General features: G+C 36.8%; 1 protein-coding gene across 9 annotated transcripts; it reads right to left on the bottom strand.

Annotated features, from left to right (window-relative positions):
- Nucleotides 1-1,652: 1,652 nt before the first annotated feature.
- LOC147874643 (uncharacterized) lies at nt 1,653-17,908 on the bottom strand. 9 transcript variants are annotated; one of them, XM_087344482.1, is made up of 9 exons: nt 13,392-17,908; nt 13,057-13,190; nt 12,078-12,249; nt 10,749-11,177; nt 9,263-9,973; nt 8,902-8,992; nt 3,924-7,981; nt 1,985-2,085; nt 1,653-1,901 (listed from the first exon to the last, which is right to left on the bottom strand). In XM_087344482.1, the coding sequence occupies exons 4-5, from the start codon at nt 11,172-11,174 to the stop codon at nt 9,665-9,667; spliced, it is 735 nt and encodes a 244-aa protein (XP_087200608.1). In that variant the 5' UTR covers nt 11,175-11,177; nt 12,078-12,249; nt 13,057-13,190; nt 13,392-17,908; the 3' UTR covers nt 1,653-1,901; nt 1,985-2,085; nt 3,924-7,981; nt 8,902-8,992; nt 9,263-9,664. The 9 variants fall into 9 exon arrangements, with proteins under 9 accessions (XP_087200608.1, XP_087200605.1, XP_087200607.1 ...); XM_087344479.1 differs by having other exon boundaries at nt 1,985-2,075; XM_087344481.1 differs by lacking the exon at nt 1,985-2,085 and having other exon boundaries at nt 3,403-7,981.
- Between the last annotated feature and the right edge of the window lie 5,722 nt (nt 17,909-23,630).

Below are 23,630 nucleotides of genomic sequence, written 5' to 3'. Positions count from 1 at the left end.
TGCCCTGCCTTGCCCTGCCCTGCCCTGCCCTGATTTGCCTTGCCTTGCCTTGACTTGCCTTGCCTTGCCCTGCCATGCCCTGCCTTGCCCTGTGTTCCCTTCCTTGCCCTGCCGTGCCCTGCCGTGCCCTGTCCTGACCTGCGAAAAGGTGGCGCTGATAATTTCTCGGATGGCATAATATGTAACGAAAGTGCTGTGTAAGATTTGGGGTTTTCACAGCGGTTAGTATGAAGATTTCCGTCTGGCCGATGTAGACTTTTCCGCACTCACAGGGAACGCTGTATACGCCAGGCGTCTTCAGTCCAAGGTCGTCCTTGACCGGCCGGTATTCTCTGATGTAAGACCTTACATGAATCTAAGCAAGTGTAATATATTCTGTATATTTAAAGTTAAAGAAGCTTAAAATATATATAAATAAATGTAATAAGTTGATTTCAGATTGCTATAGTACACGCATCATAGTCCCCAACCTTCTATTCCTTATTTCCAAGCGATTTCTATCAGATGTCGCTTTGATTGTCGGTGATGGAGTCCTGAAATCCTAGATGCGATAATTCGCGAGCAAAATCGATTAGACTTTGTGGGACGCGATGGATAATCATGAAGCAGAACTCTTGATTCACGTTGAGTCTCTAATTCTTCACGAACCAGTGACACTTCTTAAGTCGTGAAGTCTTTGAACAGACCGGATAACAGCATGACAATCTTAAAGACTTGTGCTGAGTGTTTGTACGAACAATTTTAATTTGGATACATCCCAAAAGTTTCAGTTTCTATAATTACAAATGTTTTAACGCGTGGAATTAGCTTGTTATGGTTTCTGTATCGCATCATCGGAAAAGTATATAAAAATAAGTATGGTTGGTAATGCGTGCTGTTGGAATAAAATGCGTGCGCCATCTCTGAGACACACAAATAACCTTGACAGTGCCACTGCAGAAACACTTTCGAAAACGGATATCACAACATTATGAACCAAATAATCTCAACTGCGAATGAAACAGAAGATTATTAATTTATTAAAAAATATCATATTTTTAAATTACCAAATTAAGACGTTCTATTCTTTCATTAATGTAAAAGGAAGCTCGCCTCATTTGGCAATTTAAGGTCTCATACTACGTTTATGGTTTCCATTATGAGCTTTGTGCCGTGTAGTCAGGTAGAAGTCTACAGACGTTTCAGAGGTGCTTGCTATCTCCGTCATGAACTTAATGATAATGTAAATTAACTTGGCCCCACAAACGACTAGGACTTCTTTCAAAAATGACTTTCACTATATTAGTTCCATAATTACACATGTTCATAATGTTTACATTGTAAACGCATGTGTAAAATGTTTCTTTATTAGAATGGAAGACCAAATACAAAATTTCTCAGACACCTTCAATCTGTGTTTCTCCCTCAGAGTAAGAGACCACGTTTTGCACCCATACAAAGCAACAGGCAAAATTATTGTTTTGTATATTTTAATCTTTAGTTTCTTAGAAATCAGAGGGTAAGACAAAGTATTTTGAACTGAAAAGTTTCAAGCGTTTCCAGAATACAGTCACCTCCTGATTTCCTCATGAGTATCATTTCGATTAATTATTGTTGTTCCCAAATATTTAAAATTTGTCACGCTCTTAATGGAATGCAATCAAAGAGCAGAATAAAACAACTTCTTACATCTGTTTTATTTACACTGACTGTGAAAATGCTCCTGTACTGTCTATAACATAATCTTGTGTCATTTTGTCTCTCATTTATCTTTCTGGCATCAAAAGAAAACAATAAAATATGCAGGTCTGTTATTTCTTCTACCACATTTAGGGATTCCCTTGTTGTTCCGCTCTGTTCGTTTCTTTGAGCAACAGAAATGCCTGAAGGATTTCTAAATTTACTTCCACTGATGGAACAATCTGAATGACAATAACAAAACAATTTCATATATACACGTCATGTAACAGATATTAATAACCAGTAAAACTATTTTACATCTCACCTCTGCACTGGATTTTTGTCTGCTAGAACTTCTAAGAATGTAAGTTAATTTCAAGTCATGATGCTTTTCCATGTTCTTTGAGGTCTGGTCACTGAGAAACACTAAAAATAACACTTTCATAATTTACTACACATAAGCAATAAAGAATAGGGTTTACAGGGAAGGCAGTCCAGATAAGTATTAGTACTGCAATGGCAGCATGAATCACAGAACTTTCAGCACAAGGAGAACTGGAATGAGTGCAGTTCTATATTATCACTCAGATACCCATGCCAAAATCAAATGATGGAAGAAATTAACCCATTATGTCCTATAGTGAACCTGACTTGTAAGCACATCGAAGTGAGGCAGCACTAACTTGGCCTCTTTCAAAAGTCTATGGCGATCACCAAAATTTGGTAGCCAGGAATTGCAAACATTAGTACACATTTGGTTAATGGTGTTATGATGGTGTATTTAGCATCGGACCTTCTGTGCTGAAAATTAATGACTGAGAATCTTCTTTAAAAGACTTGGCACTAAATTTTCTACAGTGATGAAAACTCACGCTTTTTTGTCATATACAAAATTTAATAAAATTAATTTCTAAAATAATTTTTATTAATTCAGCATCTTCCTTGACAGTAGCATTTACAAGGATGGATTGGCTTTATAACATATCTACATTTAGACTCACTTTTAGAAAAAATACCTCTATAAACAAATAACACAAAAGAGCAGACAATATAAATGAAAAAATTTACAACATTTCAGTATTCTTCTCATTTTGACTCTATTTAAACAAATTTCATATACCAACAACAAAATAAAGAGCCAAAATACCACAATCACAATTGCAATAAATGGACAAATATAAAGCAGAACAAATAATTACACTTCACTCCACACTGATCAAATTTAACAAATCAATAAAATAAAATAATTCAGTTTTTTCAAAATTGGTGCCACTGCCGAATGATATTTGCCCATAAAGAATGTAAAGATCGTTTTTCATAACTTTTTCCAACAAAATATCTTCAAAGTTAATTAACTTCATTTTCAAGGAAGACTGTTTTATGGACTTCTGTCATTGCATTTTTCAAGCCACCTTCCTTGATTCCAGTAAATTTAACCTTTTGATAAACCTCAAACATAAAACCATTGTATTAAAAATGCTGAAAAGCAGTGCTACAAAATACACACGATGTACACACTTCTATAACATGCTGACCAGTTTTCAAGGAATTAAATGACTGTAAAATGATGGCTCTTATTAAAGTCCTACTACAGTAGACTGTAGCAAAATAAAACATTTCTTGTAACATACTAAAACATAATGCCAAAAAGGGCATTTTATTAATGCCATGGAATAGTAAATTTATATGGAACAGCAAGGGTTAATATTTCAGAATTAGGCTTCATAAGATATTTCAACTTGCCTTATTAAAATGATGAACTGCATCCCAAAAAACCAGTTCTTTTGTGCCAGAAGACAACATCGTCATCCACTGATATCTGCATGTGGATGTGTGATTATACTTCTACACTATCTGACAGTGAAGTGAAATCATATTTTTCTCCTGCCTCCCACATTTCAATATTTTGCAATGTATCAATAGTAAAGAAAGCAATATATGACATATTGTGATTAAAATGAGTACACCGCAGGGAATACCGTAGCAATATGAATGTCACTGTTACAAACTAAGTTGGCAGCCCTTCAAAGGAAATGGCATAATCATGAACTTTTTCTACAGCAGTAAAATGAACTTCACATCAATAAAAATATTGCGTGTTATTTTAGTCCGCTGAACTCCACTGTTTTGTAAAATAAAGAGATGGTGAATTCCCTGCAGTCTGCACGATTCGTAGGGACCCCAAATTCTTAACTGGCATTCTAAGCGTTAGTAAAATAGAAGCCAATAGGGAAATCCGAAAGATAATAAAAATATATATTTACCTCACTAATAATCTGTCACAGTTGCAAAGCTTTACTGTAATGAAAACCACCGACTCCTTAAAAATCTGTATTCTATTACAACATAAATCACTCTCAACAACACACTTCCACACACGAACGCCATTCACATAAAACCATATAATATACTAACTTACTACTGCCACCATCTGCAAAAGCTTACTATAGCTAAGTGCTCTAGATTTCCAACGCTGCCAACCCTTGCGAATTCAAGTTTCCTGTCATTATGACAGTGCTGCCACCATGCTGATTCTAGCCCGGTAAAATGAATCCTCAGTGTCTGTAGCTAGACCAATCTCTGTTGGGATATCAGCTAAGGTAAGGAGTGATCACAAATCCTGCAGAATGTTTAAGCTGACTTCTGTAACATGTATATTACATGAGTCTGGTGTCAACGAACATGTCAGTACTCCACATCCTCCACTTTTCAAGTGTGATACCACCCCTGGCCTTGGTTTCATGATCACCAGGTAAAGCTAAATTCTTAATCATCTCCCTCTTTCCATACACACATGGCTAAATCAGATCCAGGATGTTACAGTGTATGCAATAAAAGAACTTGACAAATCAAATATCCATTTTAATAAATATTTTAGATGCACCTAGTGCCCTTCTATTCTCTTTACATGGAAACAAACAATATATTGCTAAAATTTCAGGAGAAATTTCACTCAAGTAAAAACTATAACAGCACTAATTTTTTTACATGAAAATGCTGTATATAGTAAGGAATGAAGAATTTGATCCTGATTAATCCATCACCCCTAATTGAGATTAGTTATTAATGCATGTCTGTCACTACACATATGCAACACACAGATAAATATGCTTTTGTCCTCTCTCATATATTACTAGACAGAGAACCCCCCCCCCCCCCGGATAATTCCAGACAATTAATTTAAAAAAAACAATCAGTATACTATATGAACAACATGAATGTAACAGGTGTTGAACACTTTGCCGACAGTTTTCCATCACCAGTAAAATAACAAACAAAATACTGGGCCATTATTGCAGTGTGCCAACTGAATAATGCCAATACTGTATGTGACTTTAATGGAGCAGCAGATTTATTGCAAAACTTTACAGAATGAAAGTTGTAATTTAGCAAACAGAAAGAAAGTTTCCTTAGGACACATCTGCGACAATTTTACTAAATAAATAAAGCATTCGCTATGTTTAATAAGATCAAGATTTTGAACATCACAGTATAATGCTGAGCAAAAGATGCAGAAGAACCCAAAAATGGGAAATATTTTGCAGCTGTGATGTACCATGACCTGTCTTCTGCATGTGATACTGCATTGGCCGCTGACAGTAACTCCAAATAAGCAGTCATAAAAAGAGAGAGTGTTATTATACTCCTTTGCAATATTCTTGCGTGACTCACTGCTGGATACAGATAAGCTCAAAGAATAAAAACAATTTGTCACAGAAAAATCATAAAAACAGTCCTCGGTGTTCAAGTTCCCCACAGAAACAGTTCTTAATCAAGAACTGACATTAGAACAACAAAATGTCATTATCAGGTATTAACTGAAGAAAAGAATGGCATCAACATTAACCTTGCAAAGCTCAAATGAGTCTTGCAGAATAAAACAGGTGTGTCAAAAGGGACCATGAAAACTGCAACAAGATCACTGAAACTATTTAGGGTTTGAGGTTTTCATGGCAGTGAGTCTGAAGATGGCAGTCTTCTGGGTTGTTGCACCATGTAGAAGTCTGCCAACATTTCAGAGGTCCTTGGTGCCTCCATCATCATCGTCCTGATGACAGAAGACATCCATCTTCATCGCTGAAACCATCCTTGTCTAATACAGAATGAAGTATTACACTGCACCATACACGAGTACTGCAAGGGAGTGAGTATCACTTTCTCTTCTGACTCAAAATATCTCGTGACGAGATACAGTTATCATTTACAGTGGAAAGATAATGCAATGGCAGTTATTAAATATCAATACAGCAGAAATACTTATGATCATAAACCACCAAAAACCAATTGTTACAATACAATGGACCATAAAAACAATATCCCTCTCAAAAGAACAGGTCAATGATTGATTCAATTTTTGCAGTGAAGTAGATATTACAGAAGAGTTGGGAATTCGGAAAATATACATTTGACTTTAACTGATTTTAAAACATGTGTGATGATGTGAATACACAAGAATCTGGGAAGGCACAGAACTAATATGAGAATAAGGAACACTTGTGAAAAATGTGGAAAGAGTGAGGTCAGAGACTGCAAACCTTCTGTTCCGCAACATGATAATGTACGAGATGATAACAACGGTATCAAAAGGGCAAGAAAGTGGAGTACCTAAACTTATGGTGTAGCAAGGCATTTACTGTTGTGCTGACAGTGGGATTCTCTGGAGACATGTCCTGTAGAGGGCAGATCAAAGGGAAATCCAGTCTATGGCTGGTGGACAGTGGACAGTGGACAGTATCAAAGGCACCAAACTGTGTGTAATTCTCGTTCGTCTGTTAGAAGTTTAGCTATTGACAAGGTAAGGAATTACGTCAAAGTTTCAGCCATAATCAAGAATAGTAGTACCAAAACAAATACAATATTTACTTGACTTCTAGACAGCCCCCTTTTTCTGGTATGTTTTGAAGAAAACTTCTCTTCCAATAATATACTTTGATACATTTATACTTTACAGACATTATTTCAACTTTATTATGTAATTCCCAGATAATAATTAATGAAATTATGTGCTTCTATTAATATGGTAAATACAGTATTTGATTCCAGTGACAAAGAACTTTCAATTAATGACATTTAGTTTGCAGATAGTTCATAAACATGCTTTAATTTTGTGTGAAACTTCTTGTTGCCTGTATCATAATATAAATATGCAAGTACAGTAAAACCTCTCTAACTTGGACACTTGCGGTTCCACAATAATGTGTCCAACTTACAGAGGTGTCCAGGATAGAGGGAAAGGGGAAAATCATAATTTCAAATTGTGGTGTAATAACAATGTGGTAATTGTAAAGTATTATAGAGCCCTTCACAAAAAGGAAATTATTGATAAGAAAAATCAAAAGAGTAAATTAAATTTTTACAAATTTTGTTTTCAGTAACTTAAACTTGCATGGATAAGCTCTAAGGGAAGGGCACTGATACTTTACGTTTACCAACAATGTAATCTATTTACTTACATAATCTAACTACTGTAGGCTTGCTCAAATTAAGAATTAATGACAATAATAATAATCTTTTGAAACCCACTCTCATGGTTGCACATTACACCCCAGCCTCAATGAAATTTTAAATGTTCAGAATGTATTTTTTTAATTGTACTTAAGGCATTAGCTCAACAAATGATGTCACTTAATTCTTGTAAAAAGAAGTCCGTCATAAGACACTGCCTTTTGCTTTTATCTTTGAATTTGTCCATCCTCTTTCTAATTTTTGTCGCAATTCGAATAAAGTTTCAACCATTCCTTGTTGGTTATGAGCGAAAGCATACCTTTCCAATTTCTGTTAACACTGTTTAACTCAGTTGCAAGCACAGTACTGATATAGTTAAAATTCCAGTAAAGGGTTCAACAAAATAATTCCATTTGTGTGTTCAAAGTCTCACACCCTCAACCATAAGCTAATCCTCAGGTAGAAGACATTCATAAGTCATAAATTCAAAGCAACAAAATACTAACTGTAAACGTTTCCCATAAAAGCATTGAAGCTAAGTGCATGAACCTGTCCAACTTACAACAAAAGGGGTGTTCAAGTTCCAGGATAAAGGGGTGTCCAAGGTATAGGGCGTTGTGAATATGTAAAATTATAGGATATTCGCCGGTTCCAATTAAAAGTGTCCAGGATATAGGGGAGTCCAACTAGAGGGGTTTTACTGTATTACATTTATTACCAGGAGGTTGCTTCTGACAAGTTGGAGGCAGTGAAGTTGTAGAAATTGTGCACTTTTCTGCCCCTCCGTCGATTGTCAGTACTTTCCGTAACATCACCTGTGGCAGAGACTCTGTTGAGTGTCACTACTTCCCGATATATCCTTGGTCCCACTTTGTAGCTGAAAAATAAAATACAATAAAATAAAATACAATAAATAACATAAAACTAAAAAAACACATTGTCTGTCTGTCTGTCTGTCTGTTACAGGTTCCAATAAACCAAGATGGATGGCTATCTATAGCGCAAGGATATGATGTTCTGTGGAATTTTCCCCATTGCTTGGGTGCATTAGATGGGAAACATGTAGTGCTGCAATCACTGATAAATAGTGGAAGCGAATACTATAATTATAAACATTTCTTCAGCATTGTATTATTTGGTGTGGTTGATGCACACTAAAATTTTATATATGTGAACGCTGGATGTCAAGGGAGAATATCAGATGGCGGAGTGTTTAGAAATTGTGAATTATATCAAAGAATTGAAGAGAAATCACTAAATTTTCCCGAAGCAGCTGCATTGCCGATGCGAACTCAAAGAGTTCCTTATTACTTCGTGGGCGACGAAGCATTTGCGCTTTTACAAAATGTAATGAAAGTTTATTCCGGATATCACCCTAAAGGATCTAAGGAGAGAACATTCAATTACAGACTTTTCAGAGCAAGAACAGTAGTGGAGAACGTATTCGGCATAATATCAGCGGTTTTTCGAGTGTTAAGACATCCGATGCTACTCGAACCAGAAAATGCCTCCTTAGTAGTAATGGCGATAGTACATGTTCATAATTTTCTACGAAATAATGAAGAATCTTCTAATCTTTATACACCTCTGGGGACTTTTGATGAAGACGTACAAGGACATGTGAGACCGGGAACCTGGAGACACGATACTGAAGATAACACGGGTCTTTTACCTTTGGTAAATAGACCACGAAGAGGCAATAGGACGGTACAACAAATTCGTGATGAAATTGTTGAATACTGTACTCAGGAGGGGTCACTGATCTGGCAAGAATCGTATGCTTAAAGATGAACTTACCGTGTCTTGTGTGGTCCGTGGTTCATTCCGATCCAACATAAATTTCAGCGTTTCAAATGCAAACCACGTACTAGTGTAACTTCATCAGCATCTAAAACAGTGGGAATACTCTTTAAAAATAGGATAACAAATTGTACGTAGGTACAGAAAATGTAAGCTACCCTATGTTAATGTTGTTAAGGAAAATTTGAACACCTCTAATACAGAAATATTATTACCTATTATTTTCTTTTATTTTACTAATTACCCGATTACAGCAAAGCCAAAAGGAAGGGAAATTTTGGCACTCTAAGTCTGTTAGTTAAAGGAAAGAATTTGAACTAAAACTTGATAAAATATACTACAATTACGTAGGACTAACGTTTTCCCGTTCTGGTAGATTTCTTCATTTTGGTTTCTCTCTTCTCAGAGAAGCAAGTAAGCTGGTCAGTTTCCTTTTGCATTCTTCTTTATCGATCTCCATTTCATTCGCCAACTCGACCCATGCATCGTTTTTCTGGAGTTTGTTATAACGCTCTTCATGACGGGGATCCCACAAAATTGGTTTTTCCCTATATTTATCTGAGAACAATAAAGTATTTTCCCGATCCCACTGTATTATCAGAACAATCTCTTCTGCCAGAACAATACGACTGTCAACACACAGAAATGGTGCTCCACATGTCGGACATGGAGGTTGTGTTAACAATTTCAACTCGCACTCGTGAATGTGGCTCCGTTCGCTGTCTTCACTTGTGTAATGCTCGATTTGTAACACGTTATATTACAGGCAAATGTTACAAGTCAGTCGCCACGGAACTTCATTGATCAACTTGTCAGCAATGGTGCTCTGAGCATCACACATCTGACGCAGTCTTGTAGCGTACGAATTACCTAGGGCGTCGTATTCATCATCCTGTTGGTTAAGTACACCCATTGCTTTTTTAATAATGTTTTGGCGCTGTTCTTCTGCAGCATTGACAGCTGTAGACGTTTTCGTGGAGATTTTTGTCCTTTTCTGAGGTGGAGGCTGCAAATCCATTTCCGAAGTTCCTTCGCCTTTATCTGACACCTCGCCTTGTCTTGCTTCATCCTGAAAGAAAACAAAAACTTAACTCTAGAGTGCATGAGCCGTGTCACGAAATTCACATCCCTGGTTGCTTTTTCTTTTTTAATTATGTAATAAAGGCAAATTATTCAACTGCGGACTGTTTCTGAACTAACATTGTTATTACAACTAATTGTTGGTTTTAGTATAGTGATAACATAATTATTTTCCAGTTCCCCATCTCTTCACAAGAATGACAAAAGATAGCAAGAGATCATTGTGGAACTTTCGTAATTGTGGTGGTTGCTTGGACGGGAAGCATGTGGCTATTGTTAAACCTGCTGATGAAGGGCCACACTACTTCGACTACAAGGGATACCGTAGTGTTGTTTTGTTCGGACTTGTGGATGCAAACCTGGAGTTTATTATGACGCAGTATACACCAGGGTCAATGCTGGACAGAGAAAATGTGTTGTGGAAGGAGACTGGAGGGAAGAGCAACCTCAAGGACTTTTCGATATGATTTGGGCCAGGAAAGGTGCCATTCCAAGACAGGATGGTGAGCAACAGAGCACAACACTAAAATACGCTTACAGTAGTTACAGTGCACTTTTCATTTCCTACGGTGGTTTGATAATAAATTTTATGAGTGAAGATCCTTAATTCCTGCAGTTTATTTTATACAACCTATCAATAGCCCTACCAAGCCCTACCCTTCTACGAAGGTACTTATTATGTTTTAACAAGTTTTCATTACCGATCTGAAATCTATCTACCGGTATTTCAAAATGAAAAACATAAATATTTCCTATAAACTTACTGTCAAAGCTGTTAATTCTAATCTGCCATCATCAACATCTTCAGCTTGTACATCCAAATTAGATTTGCTCTTCCGGGGATTTTCTTGGTCTGCCGTTAAAAGAAGCATATCAAAGTACCAAAATATTGGCTTGTACACTTCATCCTCCGACGCACCACTTCTTTTAGTATCCCGAACACGGCACAGTTCTTTCCTAAACGAGGCCCGGATACTATCAACTTTTTTCTTAACGAACTGCAAGTCAGCATCAGGGATTTTCTCCTGCGTGAATTGCACGAGTAGATCCCAGGCCTCATCCCGTTTTGCCCTGTTCGAATAATCTGCTCTGCGAACTTTCCACAAATCCGGTAATTCACGGTAATCTTCCAAAAACTTTGTCACAAAGTCTGGACTCATGAACGTTTTGTTCGCCATGGAAGCCGACATCCTCTAGTGACAACACAGAACAAGTCACAAAATCACACCGTCTGCGCGTGTCGATACACGAATCTGGTTCTGGACTCACCACTCATGTACTAGCCAATAACTAGCGAGCGGCGAGCCGAGTCCCACCGAAGGGTCTGGCTCGTGACACCCCACCCACAAACGAGTTTGGCTCAATGGAACCTGAGCCGAGCCGGACTCGTACGTGGATGGGCTGCTTTAAAAAGAGACATCAATCACATGTTCCAACATATCCCAATATCTATTTTCTCCCTAGACATTCCTGTACCCAACTGCTCCTGATATCCCCCTCTAACATGGCTGGCTAGCTTACTTGCAGGTCCAGGGATCATCATTGAGGCCATCAGACTGGTCCACACCCTGGCTGGTTTAAACATTATTGCATGGTGCTCCCTAGCTTGCAGCTCCTTCTCTCTTTACATGGCCCATCCATCAGAAATGCTTCCCTTTTTGGTCATACCGTCTTAAAAATCTTCATTTGTATGTCATCAGAGGACTGTCCTAAAGCCCCACAGCATCAGCTGGTCACTGTTACAGACTGGCTCCACTATCCCCGATTGTTCCGACTATCCTGACTGCCCAACTGTCTGCATTACCTAGTTTCCAGGTCTTTTATGACATTTATCCACTGAGCTCTGCATAGTTCTGCATAACTTTGTGTCATCCTTTTCTGGGTTTCTTAATATATGCCAAGCCTGCTCTGCTGCCGTGTTACACCAGCTTTACGACTTATAACTGCTCAACTGTTACTGTGGGGTCAATGGTTCGATTACCTATTACTGCCTGCACCCTTTTCCACTTAAGCTGGCATGCCAAAAATAATTATGTTCATGACCAAAGAAGTTCACAATCTATACTTTAAAAATACCAACTGAAGTCGCTTACCTCAACATGCTCTCTCTTCTTGGCACTGGGTTTCCTGTCATCTACAGGAGTGCCAGGTTTCTGGTTTTGTTTCTCCTTATTTGTTCCTTCCCTCGTTTCCCCATTATCCTCAAAGTCAAAAATTAGGTCTGGACATTCAAGGTTCTCCTCAGGTTAAAATGTGTTATATTCACTGTTTGGATACAAACACATAATCTTGTAAATGAGAAATGATCTATGGGTAAGATTTAAGGTTTTCACAGCGGTGAGTCTGAAGATTTCTGTCTTTTGGGTTGTTGCGCTGTGTAGTCTGGTCGATGTTTACCAACGTTTCAGAGGTCATACTGCCTCCGTCATCAGGCTGATCGCCCTGATGACGGAGGCACAACAACCCAGAAGACAGAAATCTTCGATCCATGGGTACTTGGAGTTCCAAGTGTCTTTTTCTTAATTTAAAACTACTCGCTATACATGTAGTAGAATATGTAGGGCTAAAAACAGGAATTTTTTCTTATAAATTAATTAAGAAAACTTACAATTTACTACAGTTGATAAAAATGCTGGTCCAACCCATTCATCATCAACTTTTGTCTTTTGTAAAAATGTAATGACAGCAAAAGCAACATTTTACATTTCTTTCCAGATCTGTCAAGTGTGGGAATCTATAAACCTGTAAGCCCCACCTTTGAATACAACTCTGTAAATAACAGTTTCTAGTCTTGGATAAACCTAAGTAGCTTTTAAAACCAGTATTAGAAAGGAAACAGTTCTATTTATTGGAACAGTCCAATAAATTATTCTGAAAAGACCTAAAGTGAAGTGATATGAACATGAAATTCGCATCACAACTCAAATGATCATCATTTTCACCACTGTGAGAATTCAAATTACACTTATTGGGTGAAGTATTACTTTGTACATCACAAAAAGTACTGAATACTGAAAATTCATTATTAGTTTAAGCATTCCACTTAACCGTTTAAAGCATTCCCAAACTTACTTCAAGACATTTTATTGGTGTTGGTACTGTATCAACACAAATCTGATACAATGTTTTGTACTTATCAAAGATGCTAGACACGTCACTCAGCAATGCAAGCAATTCCGAAATAATCTACTGCTTATTTACAGCGTCTGCAAAATAAAACAATAGTAATCTTTAAAGATTTCAAGAATGACCATACATACTCTTATGTTGTGGCTACAAGTATAACTCTATTTCGTAATGATATATTTAAATCAAATTTGAGCGACGACGGGAGCATAAAACTTTTCTCATTTTTCCAAACGTCCATACACGTTTCAAACTACGGCCACCTTGTGTCACAAACATACCCAACCTACAAAAACGCCTTAAACCACAGAGGGAAACGTGAAAGTTAAACTCTGTTAAGCGCATATAAACCCAAATATATGACAATCAGCAACTCCAAGTAGTTCCAATGGTTACTACGAGATGGAACTAGATACATCAAACGGCCGATCTTAGTTCCCATTAATGCCACCAGGTAGAATTCGAGAAACATTTACCACAATCGAGATGATATGGAACGAGTTGAACCAACCTAACCACCTCATTAAAATAAAAACAAATATTAGCACGGCGTGAAATTTGGATTTTGAAGAGGGCACAAGGCATGAACAAGCAATATTATCAGAGCAAATGCCAGATGGGATTTATATGCAAATAAGAGTATGAACTCCTGCAACTAGCTAACCAAAACCTTCAATACTTTTTGTATCAAAAATACTATTCTGATTCTAGTAATTTTGGTATCTGTAGCATTCATTTTATCAAGAAACAAATGCTGCTTACAAAATATTTACATTGAAGAAGAGGGGTGCAAACACAGGCTGCCTTCTATAACGTTTGTAGCTGTTTGGAACATTCTTATTTTCTTTTTATTAGCATTCGTGTTCCTTGATGTATAGTAACTAGCATCGTCAATTCACATAAAACTAATGACGTCCAATGGTAACTGCATGATACGTGTGCTTCAACAGTCAGTAACTCATTTTATATTTGAGTTTCATACAATTCTTACTTTAAACAGGGATAACTACTTTCTTAAACTACGTTAACAAGCTAATCTTTGTGCTAGTGAAGACTTGTTTTTTCTCCAAAGTTTTGAATTCTGAAATTCTATTTAGACAATTTTCATCTTCAAAGGGTTAATGTTCTAAAATTTGTCCCTTTATTTTGATGCTGGCAAATGTTTTGGTACAATTGTACCATCCTCAGGCCAACTTTTACATGTTATTCAAAACAGAAGTCAAAAGAGAATTAATTAAAAGGTACCTAGGGTTACTACTGAAATAGATGTTACACAGTGGTATAATTAAAAATAATGCAAGTTTAAAATAAATTCAAATGGGACCAGTTACATGGAATTCCTACAATCACAAGAAATATGTTTAGGTTACATAGCGCAGGTTGAGATCATTTATATACATGCTTCACATAAAATGCCCTAGTTAATTATTATACAGTACAGATACGAATATACTGAATGTAAATTTTTAGCCAATTTGTTTTCCTTCAAATAATGTGGTATGAACAGAAGAGACCCAATTTTCTGAGTACTATGAAAATCTGAAACATTAAATGTCATTGCACTGTAACCTATATCTTATAGCTTAGTGTATGTTACATACTTATTACCAAATTAAAAATAAGAGTTAATGCTATTGCATACTTCCACTAATTATGATGAAAACTTTGAAAGGGACGAGGCAAGAACTCCATAAGTTATAATACTTTTAAGTCACTTTTCTTAAAACTTATGAACTGTCAGTCAGAACCTTGTCAATCCAAGCTCACAACTGCTGGGACACAGTGCAACATTCCAGAAGGCGGCCATCATGCCATTCACAGAACCCAGAACTCAAAATAGGACCACCTTTGCACAGGTGGATATAGGGGTTTTATCTTCCACAAGTTACATTTGAGCTACACACATCATTAGCCAACCATATTCAATGAACAAATTGTAATGTTCAACAGACAAAACATCTTTCAGTAACCCCCATTTCTGTTAACAGTAATACAGGTGAAGTTGTTGTGGGTCATTAATTAAGCAGAACAAGCGTTATGTCTGAAAGTGTCTTCTCATGTTCTTAACCTTGGCACAAGATGGAGGTGAGTACCTTCAAGCCCTGTAGTTTTATACCAGAGGAATAAACCCCAGTATCCACTGAATAGTTTTGTGGGACCCAGTTTTAATGTTACAGGGAAGAGAGACATCCTGCCCCAGTGGCTAAATTGCAGTCTGCATCAGTACCCTAGTCACTGAGCTATCCTGGCTCATGTAGATCATCTTCAAAACCAGAATAAAATTTATTCTTGCACCATACGATGAAACTGAAACTTGTCTGTGAAGTATCTGCCTGTTAGGACAATTCTAAATTAATATTTGGCGGGGGCACAAAATAAATTAAATAAAGAAACTGAAACTTCAGTTTTCTAAAACCAGCAAGACAACGTGAAGGCAGTTTTCCTAAATGGAATTCAATACTTTTTACACATCTGTAGCTGTTGGGGTGAGATGCTCTCCACAAACAAGTGAGCAAGACCTCTAGAAGTTCACTCAAGAAGAACTTTAAGTTGTTACTGTAAAATTTTGATCATGATGAGGTTTGCAGGAGGAAGAACTCTGGGCTGAGTTAATTATTTCTCCTGATCGAAAATCAAAACCTATCTAACGATTCACCTGAACACCCCACACTGCACAAATCCTTTCCAAGTACTGCCTCCATTTGGTTTGATATTCTTGCTGCTCCTTACATAACCTCTGAATCAATTTCCTGTGACAAATTATGAAATTCAAAACATCTGCTGTATATCCACCCAGAAACTACAACCACCATAGTTCTTAAGTTACTTTTCCTCTGTCAAGAATCTGCATCATTACAGGAGTCCACCACCCTACATAACCCTTGTCTGACCAAAGATTCCTTCTACGCATAAATTTCCTCGCATATATATACCTCTTGAAGACCATTCCGTTTCTTGTTCCCCTTTCTTCTTTGTCATGGCACTTTTCAATCGCAGGGCTCCTGCTTCTGTACCTTCAGCTCCCATTGTGTCCTCACTGTTCAGAATATACTGCAGAGATCTTGTTCAGTAAATCTACTCCGACAGGGAACACATCTGAATCTCTTAATCCGCTTCATCAGAATATAAGAATTTCACATGGACAATCTTTCGTAAGCCGTGTCCAACATTAGCACACCTATAGGAAAATATGCAGAAAACAACTTTCTTGCACCTCAAAATTCCATCTTTCTCCAATTTCTTCTAATCACACTGTTTCCTTCTTAATACCTCTAACTCTTATCAATCAGATCATCTAAAATTTTATTCCAATCAATTTTGCAACATGAACAGACGATGTTACCTTTCACGTTAGGCGTATATATGGTTTCCATCACACACTTCACATTGCACATTAATCACACCATACATGATTTCTCCAAGTCCCATCAGTTTCTCACAAACATCCACCAATCGATCTATCCTTATCCAATTACTTCCCAAATACTTTACTATTACTTAGTAGGTTTCTCAACTCTACACAAACTGTACTTCAATTGCATCTGCGTCTTCATTCATTTGACTCTGCACCGGAAAGAATTTGTCAGCGCAGCTTTCAAGTTCCTCTTCATACTTTCTATCCACACCTCTCCCCCTTCCTTCAGACACTACAACACAAAAGGAAGCCATCTTCCTATCTAAAATGTTTCACTTTTTTTCTTGAATTTCAATCATGACTTCTGAGACTTTTCTTAATCTTGATTTTCATCAATTCACTGCTTCCTTCACTGAACCGCTTTCTTACAACTTCAAACATTAAGCTTTCACACAATTTATGACTTGAACCAGCTTGTGGCCACTGTTCCTTTGTTAGACAGGCAACAGCCTTCCTCAAGGCACTCACAATTTCAGACACTCAGGTATGTACACATCACAGACCACTTTACACTAAAACAAACTGTACATGCACTAAATAAATTTAAAACCAGTTTGTTCCTCACTTCTTTACCTGAAGCATCATGACCACATGACGACAAAGAGAGCTGCAAGGTATTTTGCAGATGATTAATAATACAAATCATATTTTGTTATTGCGGAACAACACATCTGTATTTCTTGTCCACTCACAATTTTTAAGGAAAATGTGCACGATGTCCATCAGCTACTACAGTCACTATATTACCATAACATGAAAGATATGTTCTTCTGAAAAGTTTGCATTATTTAGACCTACTGCTACACTGAGCAGATCCTTCTGTATCTTATAATGTGGCAACCATCATAGTGACCCTTCCCAAAACTCAACCAAAATTCTGCCTGTGGCAGTTTCCCCATCAAGTCCAGATTAACTCAGAATACTACCGCCTCTTTCTCCAAGGGCAAAGGCACTACAGCCTAAACTCAACCACTCACCTCCACCTAATGCCCATGTCAAGAACGTGCAAAGTTTTACCTTTTGCTCCCAAATTCAGTCCTGGAATTGGATCAGCATGAGGCAGTAAACTGTGTAAGAACACCACAGACCAAATGTTACAATGTAACCTTAACATTATCTCCATCCTTCATGTGCGTTGGTATCACTCCTTCAGAGAGCTTCCATCCCACCTTTCCATGTTTCAGCAGATTCAGTTCCAGTTGTACATGGAGAACTGCTGGCTCTTCTAAGCTGCTAGAAAGTACTAATTTGTTACTTTCAAAACCAGTTACTAATTCTTGAATTGTCAGGATTCAAGATCAAACTGTTAATAAAGCAGCAAATTTTATGATACTAGAGACCTTGCACCTTATACTGCTAAATAAAACAAAAATTTGACTCTAAGCATCAAAATGACAGACTTTAGAATTTTGGTTATTCACCTGGGAAGACCTGTTCTTGAGAGGCAAATTACAATTCAATGCAGCATGAGGAAGAACGTGACACATTTCTGACAACAGAATGCAAGACTGCAGTAGCAACTACTTTCCATTTCTAATTATTTTTTTTAATTATGCTTAATATGTCCATGATATCATCTATGGGGCCATGTTCGAGGATGTGTTCTGCATATTTAGATTTTGTTAAATTGAATCTGATGTGGACGTGTTCTTTAAATCTAGTTTTAAAATCCCTACCGGTTTGGCCAATATAGACCTGCTCACAGCTTCCGCATTTTAATTGAAACACACCATTATTATTGTATTTCTTATCTTGTTTTCTTCTACCTTAGCCAAGGAGCACCCACCTTCTATTTTCACAAGACAGATTTTATCATGTTCGCTACCAATCCACTCACAAGTTCACTTCAAATATGGGTCAGGACTGTGAAACAAAAAGCCACCTGACAAAAAGTAAACTCCCTATCTCACAGATTCATACAAGAACCTTTCTTTTCTCCCCCCACACCCAACAAAAAAAAACATTAGCCATGTGGCCTGACATTATTCCACCCCACATCATAATACTGTCACTAAAATCGCTACAACTACTTCCCACACACACATCACATCAGCCCCATGCAACTTCTGTTGCCACTGATTTGTTATTGCCACATATTTTACTTTCACTGTGCTTTAAAGCCTTTCTTTTTTCCACAAATATGGTGATATTCAAAATATGATCACCAGGAAATACGACAACCAAGTTACAAGCGGCACTGTAATGATAAACGGTGCCACATATTCTTGGACAGGCTTTACTCTGTCACATAACAAGCACATCTAATACATCATATTGCTAGTGTACTTCCGCAATGCATGTAAAGTTGAGACAAAGATAAATCTGTAGCAGACAGGAGGGCCCTTCATGATCACAGCAAATTTCATGTTGCAATATGAAGTGAGCCTGCCAAGTGTAGGTGAACATACTCCACTGATGACACACAGCTTTTCCCTCCGTAGAATCCCAAGGATCAATTAAGCTTCATCTCCTCAGCTATTCCCAGAAAGACAAAATGCATTCACTTTCAACTATCAAGTCCCCCCCCCCCGACACAAATGCAAAAACAAACAGCATTCTGATGACGCAGTTGATTGAACACATACTTTTCTTCTGGGGGGGCACACCACACAGGCAGCATTGCTAAACAAGCATTACTTCACTACTTTGAAATTCCTCAAGTAACTGTAGAACCCGAAAATAATAAACACTTCTGAGTATATAAATGTTTATTTATTTGATTCCTCGAGAATCAAGGACACATAACCTCTACCGACAAACAAGAACACCCCATAATTTCCAGTCTCTTATTCCGTAACCTAATAACAGCCCAACAAGATCGCACACAAGAAACTTACAGCAATGATTCTTGCATTATTGCATTTTAAGACCGAATATTTGCCATTATGAACTCAAATAAATTTAGCGCGCAAACATCCTCCAAAGCAAAACCCCAATGCTTGATTGTATATCTGTTTTAATAATATGTGTGATTTAGCCAACTATTGCTCTCAGGTTTGCAATACATAGGCTCAACCTGGGGATATGTAAAATTCCACCTTTTTGTTTCATATATTCATTTGAGTCTCTCTACAAGGACTGAGATGACTTCTTCTCATTCAGAATGACTTACTGGTTAATCAAATACAGTTATGAAAGACAAGGAACCTTAAAAATAATACTTCTAGTATCATTATGGCAAATGTCACATAAGAAGTGGAAATTATACAAATATCACTATAATACTACTGCAGTACTTGCATTAGAGGTACGACATGCCCATTTCTTGAGTGCAGATTGGGATCTGAAAGAACAAGGCAACTGCTTCTTGTACTTGCAATGAACTATATGGATCACTGTGTAAACCACCACTACCCATTCACTTTAAATCCTTTCTCTTCATATTACGATACATCTCTGTGCTGGTGCCTGCCCAGTAGTTACATGGAATTTCTTGTAAGATACCTACTGTGATTGGTAATCATTAAATTGGAAAGCTCGCTCCATAATGATACAATAAGCACAGCCAAAAATTAAATGAAACATGATGAATCAACTTGACAGCCTTCCTTTTGTGAAGTGTAGATTACATCACAGACAACTGTTTTAAATCATGGGGATACATTGAATGGTTATAATTCTGCATTAATATATTCTAACATTCTTAACAAAACTTTCAGATAATTTCATCATGATATACAGCCAACAACATATTTTGTTAGAAGATACATCACTTCAGTCAAAAACAGTGAATCCACCAACTGACACATGTCAAGGGTTTTAAAATCCTTGCTTACAAAAGGTTAATTCCAGTCCTGCATGCCGTTTTATACGAACTGTTGCACATACAAAAGTAAGGTCCAGTTTACACAATCTAATTTCAGAATTTGAAAAGAGAGGAAGAAAATGCTCTGCTCAAGTTAAACATTGTAAAACAAAGTTTATTAATTAAGAAATTTGGGGCAAAAAGCAGATAGAAACAACGAATGTATACAAGCTCTCAATGCAAACATTATGAACTGACACATTACATTTCAGTCCTGATTATGACAAGCTATCATTCTTGTGCTGATGAATGATTTATGAACTGGTTTAATGGTGGACTTTCATATTAGAAGATTCTATTCCTGGACTGTGGTTTGGATAATCAAATACGGGCATACCTCGGAAATATTGCGGGTTCGGTTCCAGACCACCCCAATAAAGCGAGTCACGCAAATTTTTGGTTTCCCAGTGCATATAAAAGTTATGTTTACACTATACTGTAGTCTATTAAGTGTGCAATAGCATTATGTCTAAAAAAAAAAACAATGCGAGAATCACCAAAATGTGACACAGAGACACGAAGTGAGTACCTGCTGTTGGAAAAATTGCGCTGATAGACTTGCTCGACGCAGGGTTGCCATAAACCTTCAATTTATAAAAAACTCAATATCTGCGAAGCGCAATAAAACAATGTATGCCTGTACATACATATACTCAATACGATATAATTGTGGTATCACCTATTTCATTTTCAGTATCTGAATTCTTCCTTGAAATGCTGCTGCATTTTTTCACTCTCCAAAACAAATTGTGTAATTCATCAATAAGCCAACTTCATTCCAAAACTAGCCAAGTGCTTGGTCAGAGAACTCTCATATACCATGCACATTTTAATTTTCAAGCAACAGACATCAAACCCTGTCCGTATTTCATGAAAGTATCCATCAAAAATACATTTTTAAGAATATTTTAAATAATGTAATTAAATATGATGAGATCAGAAAACATACTGGGAACCATGTCATATCAGAGTTGAACTGTTATTCTAAACAGCGTTTATTATATAAATCTAATTTAAGTGGTGCAAATTACACACATCAAAAACAACTGTTTTACATTTGCAATGCCAAAAGAGGATGGTTCTAATAATAATAATATGAGAAATAATCAATAAGATTAAAGACATTTTAAAAGTAAACACCAAAGGAACTTTAGGTGAAAAATTAGTATGTCATTTGGGAAAAGCTTTTCAGAAAACACAACCCAAGTTGTGTCCCACTGGTCAATCGGTACAATATATGGCGAAGTCTTTAGAAATAAATGCTTTTGTTCTACAATCGTAATGGCTGTATCACATAATATGGATATTTTATTTTGCCAACTGAAGACTTTTACGGAATCGCACAAACTTCATAGATGTATTAATACACGTATAGCTTCTGCACCATAAGAATTATCTTCAAAGATGTAACCGAACTGACCATAAGTCACTTTTAAAGTTATACTTTATCAAAATTTTGAATATTGATTGTTAGTTCTCCCATTTAGTGAAATGCAGAAAACAGACAGCCATACAGAATCTCTGGTTTTGTATCCCTCGACAAACCACAGTACATGAGATAACACAAATAGTTAAGTTCATGAAAGTAATACATTTACATCACTCTCAGCAAATCCATGAATTTATAAAGTACAAATAGAAGGTTCTAAATGGTTTTTCTCTGCACTTGAGAACCCAGTGCTGAAACTTCCTTCTGGTATAAAATATTGTGTATCGTGCCAGAACTCAGTGTAACTCTTCAGTTAAACAGTTACTTCACCCCTAACTCTCTCCTGTCGTACTGAGTTTCCGAAACTTGTCCGTCACCTAGTAATCTGAACAGAACACACAATTTCAGAAACTGCACATTCCATCCCTACGTAAAAAAGTGGGGAAAGTCTTCTTAGCTGGGTTCAGTAGAAAGAGGTACTATCAGTCACTAAAGATTAGTCTGAACAGGATCAGGAGAATGTAAAAAAAAATGATGTAAGATTTGAGGTTTTCACAGTGGTGAGTATGAAGATTTCTGTCTTCTACACAGCACAACAACCCAGAAGACAGAAATCTTTTAAAAAATTACATTACAACACCACTTCTCCTTCTCAGAAAATAAATATAGTTATACAGTTCCCATAAGTAAAGTAGGACTGAACTTGATCATTACAGTAACATCTAACAGTGGATGAGTTATAGACAGACTGATAGGTATAAACAGATGACCAAATGATTTATGCTAATATTTTGTTTTACTGTTTGTGACATGTACAGCCTCCATCACTAAGCTTTACAGGTCAGGGATAACTACATATACAACTTGCCTTTACATTAAAGACTGTGCATGTCACTCACAGATTGTATTTATGAATTTTATTGAGAATAAAAACAGCAAAACTGTTCCTAAAAATCATTCAAGTACGTGTGTAATGGTGAATTAGTAAGTTCTTTTGGATGTAAGGACTGTGTCTCCTTTTTATCATCCATTCAGCACAGATTACACATGATCCAGCTGGCCATATTTTGAAGTTGCTTACTGTTAAACCATTTACCTAGTATTAAATTCCTATAGTACAGGAGTTTGAAACCACTATTATTCTACGACAAAGACTAAATATTATGAGATGAGGGTCTCAGGCCTCGGATCATATTTGGTCCCCTCTTATCGATTCTCAGGCTGCGGGGATATGGAAACGTGAAATTTGTACTAAATTGGGGCTACTAAACATTTTTTTAACAAAAATCAACTTTTAAGTTCTAATTTCTGTTGCGATTTTCCAGTGCATTTCTCCAATGCTTATCATTAAGACGCGTTCTAGGTATTGACTAGAAGTCCCTCATTCAGCTTTTCCTGTCATATACTGATGACATCAACAAAGTATGACGATGAGAGCAAGATATATCGGCGGGCCTCAGGTTGTGAATTTCTGTTTTAATGAATCTCGTCTGTCTCTCCAGCCAGTTAGAACGATGTTTCATTTGTGTCATGGTCCTGCGTTCTTGGCACATTCAATTCCAGTGCTAATTATCCAGAAGCTTTTACATTTCTTAGAACATTGGAGTAGCAGTAAACAATTTATTTTCATCTCAGCCCGAATGTGAACATTCAAATTTCAAAGACAGCAGTTAAATTTATATGCCAACCTAAAACTGACATCTTGTTTTTTATGAACCTACAGCAGAAAAAAATTAAGCTTAATTTGCTTCCCCTGTGTCATAGTGGGAATGGAGGGGCATAATGAGACTGAACTGTACAAAAAAATAATATGCTTTTTTTGATTCATGCGTGGTTGTAAGGGTAAATAAAACAATCGAAAATAAGATCCG

The sequence above is a fragment of the Zootermopsis nevadensis genome, unplaced genomic scaffold (assembly GCF_977971745.1).
Source record: "Zootermopsis nevadensis isolate Lab colony 2312 unplaced genomic scaffold, Znev_1.0 Znev_ptg000007l, whole genome shotgun sequence".
In the NCBI taxonomy this organism is placed as follows: Eukaryota; Metazoa; Arthropoda; class Insecta; order Blattodea; family Termopsidae; genus Zootermopsis; species Zootermopsis nevadensis.
Note: the sequence above shows the minus strand (reverse complement) of the source record. Positions and strands in the feature narration are given on the sequence as shown.

Coding starts and splice junctions, on each gene's coding strand:
- LOC147874643 (XM_087344484.1), bottom strand. CDS start 11,174: ATGTCGGCTTCCATGGCGAACAAAACGTTCATGAGTCCAGACTTTGTG. Junction 9,974..10,748: donor TAGAATTAACAGCTTTGACA/GTAAGTTTATAG, acceptor GTTTTCTTTCAG/GATGAAGCAAGACAAGGCGA.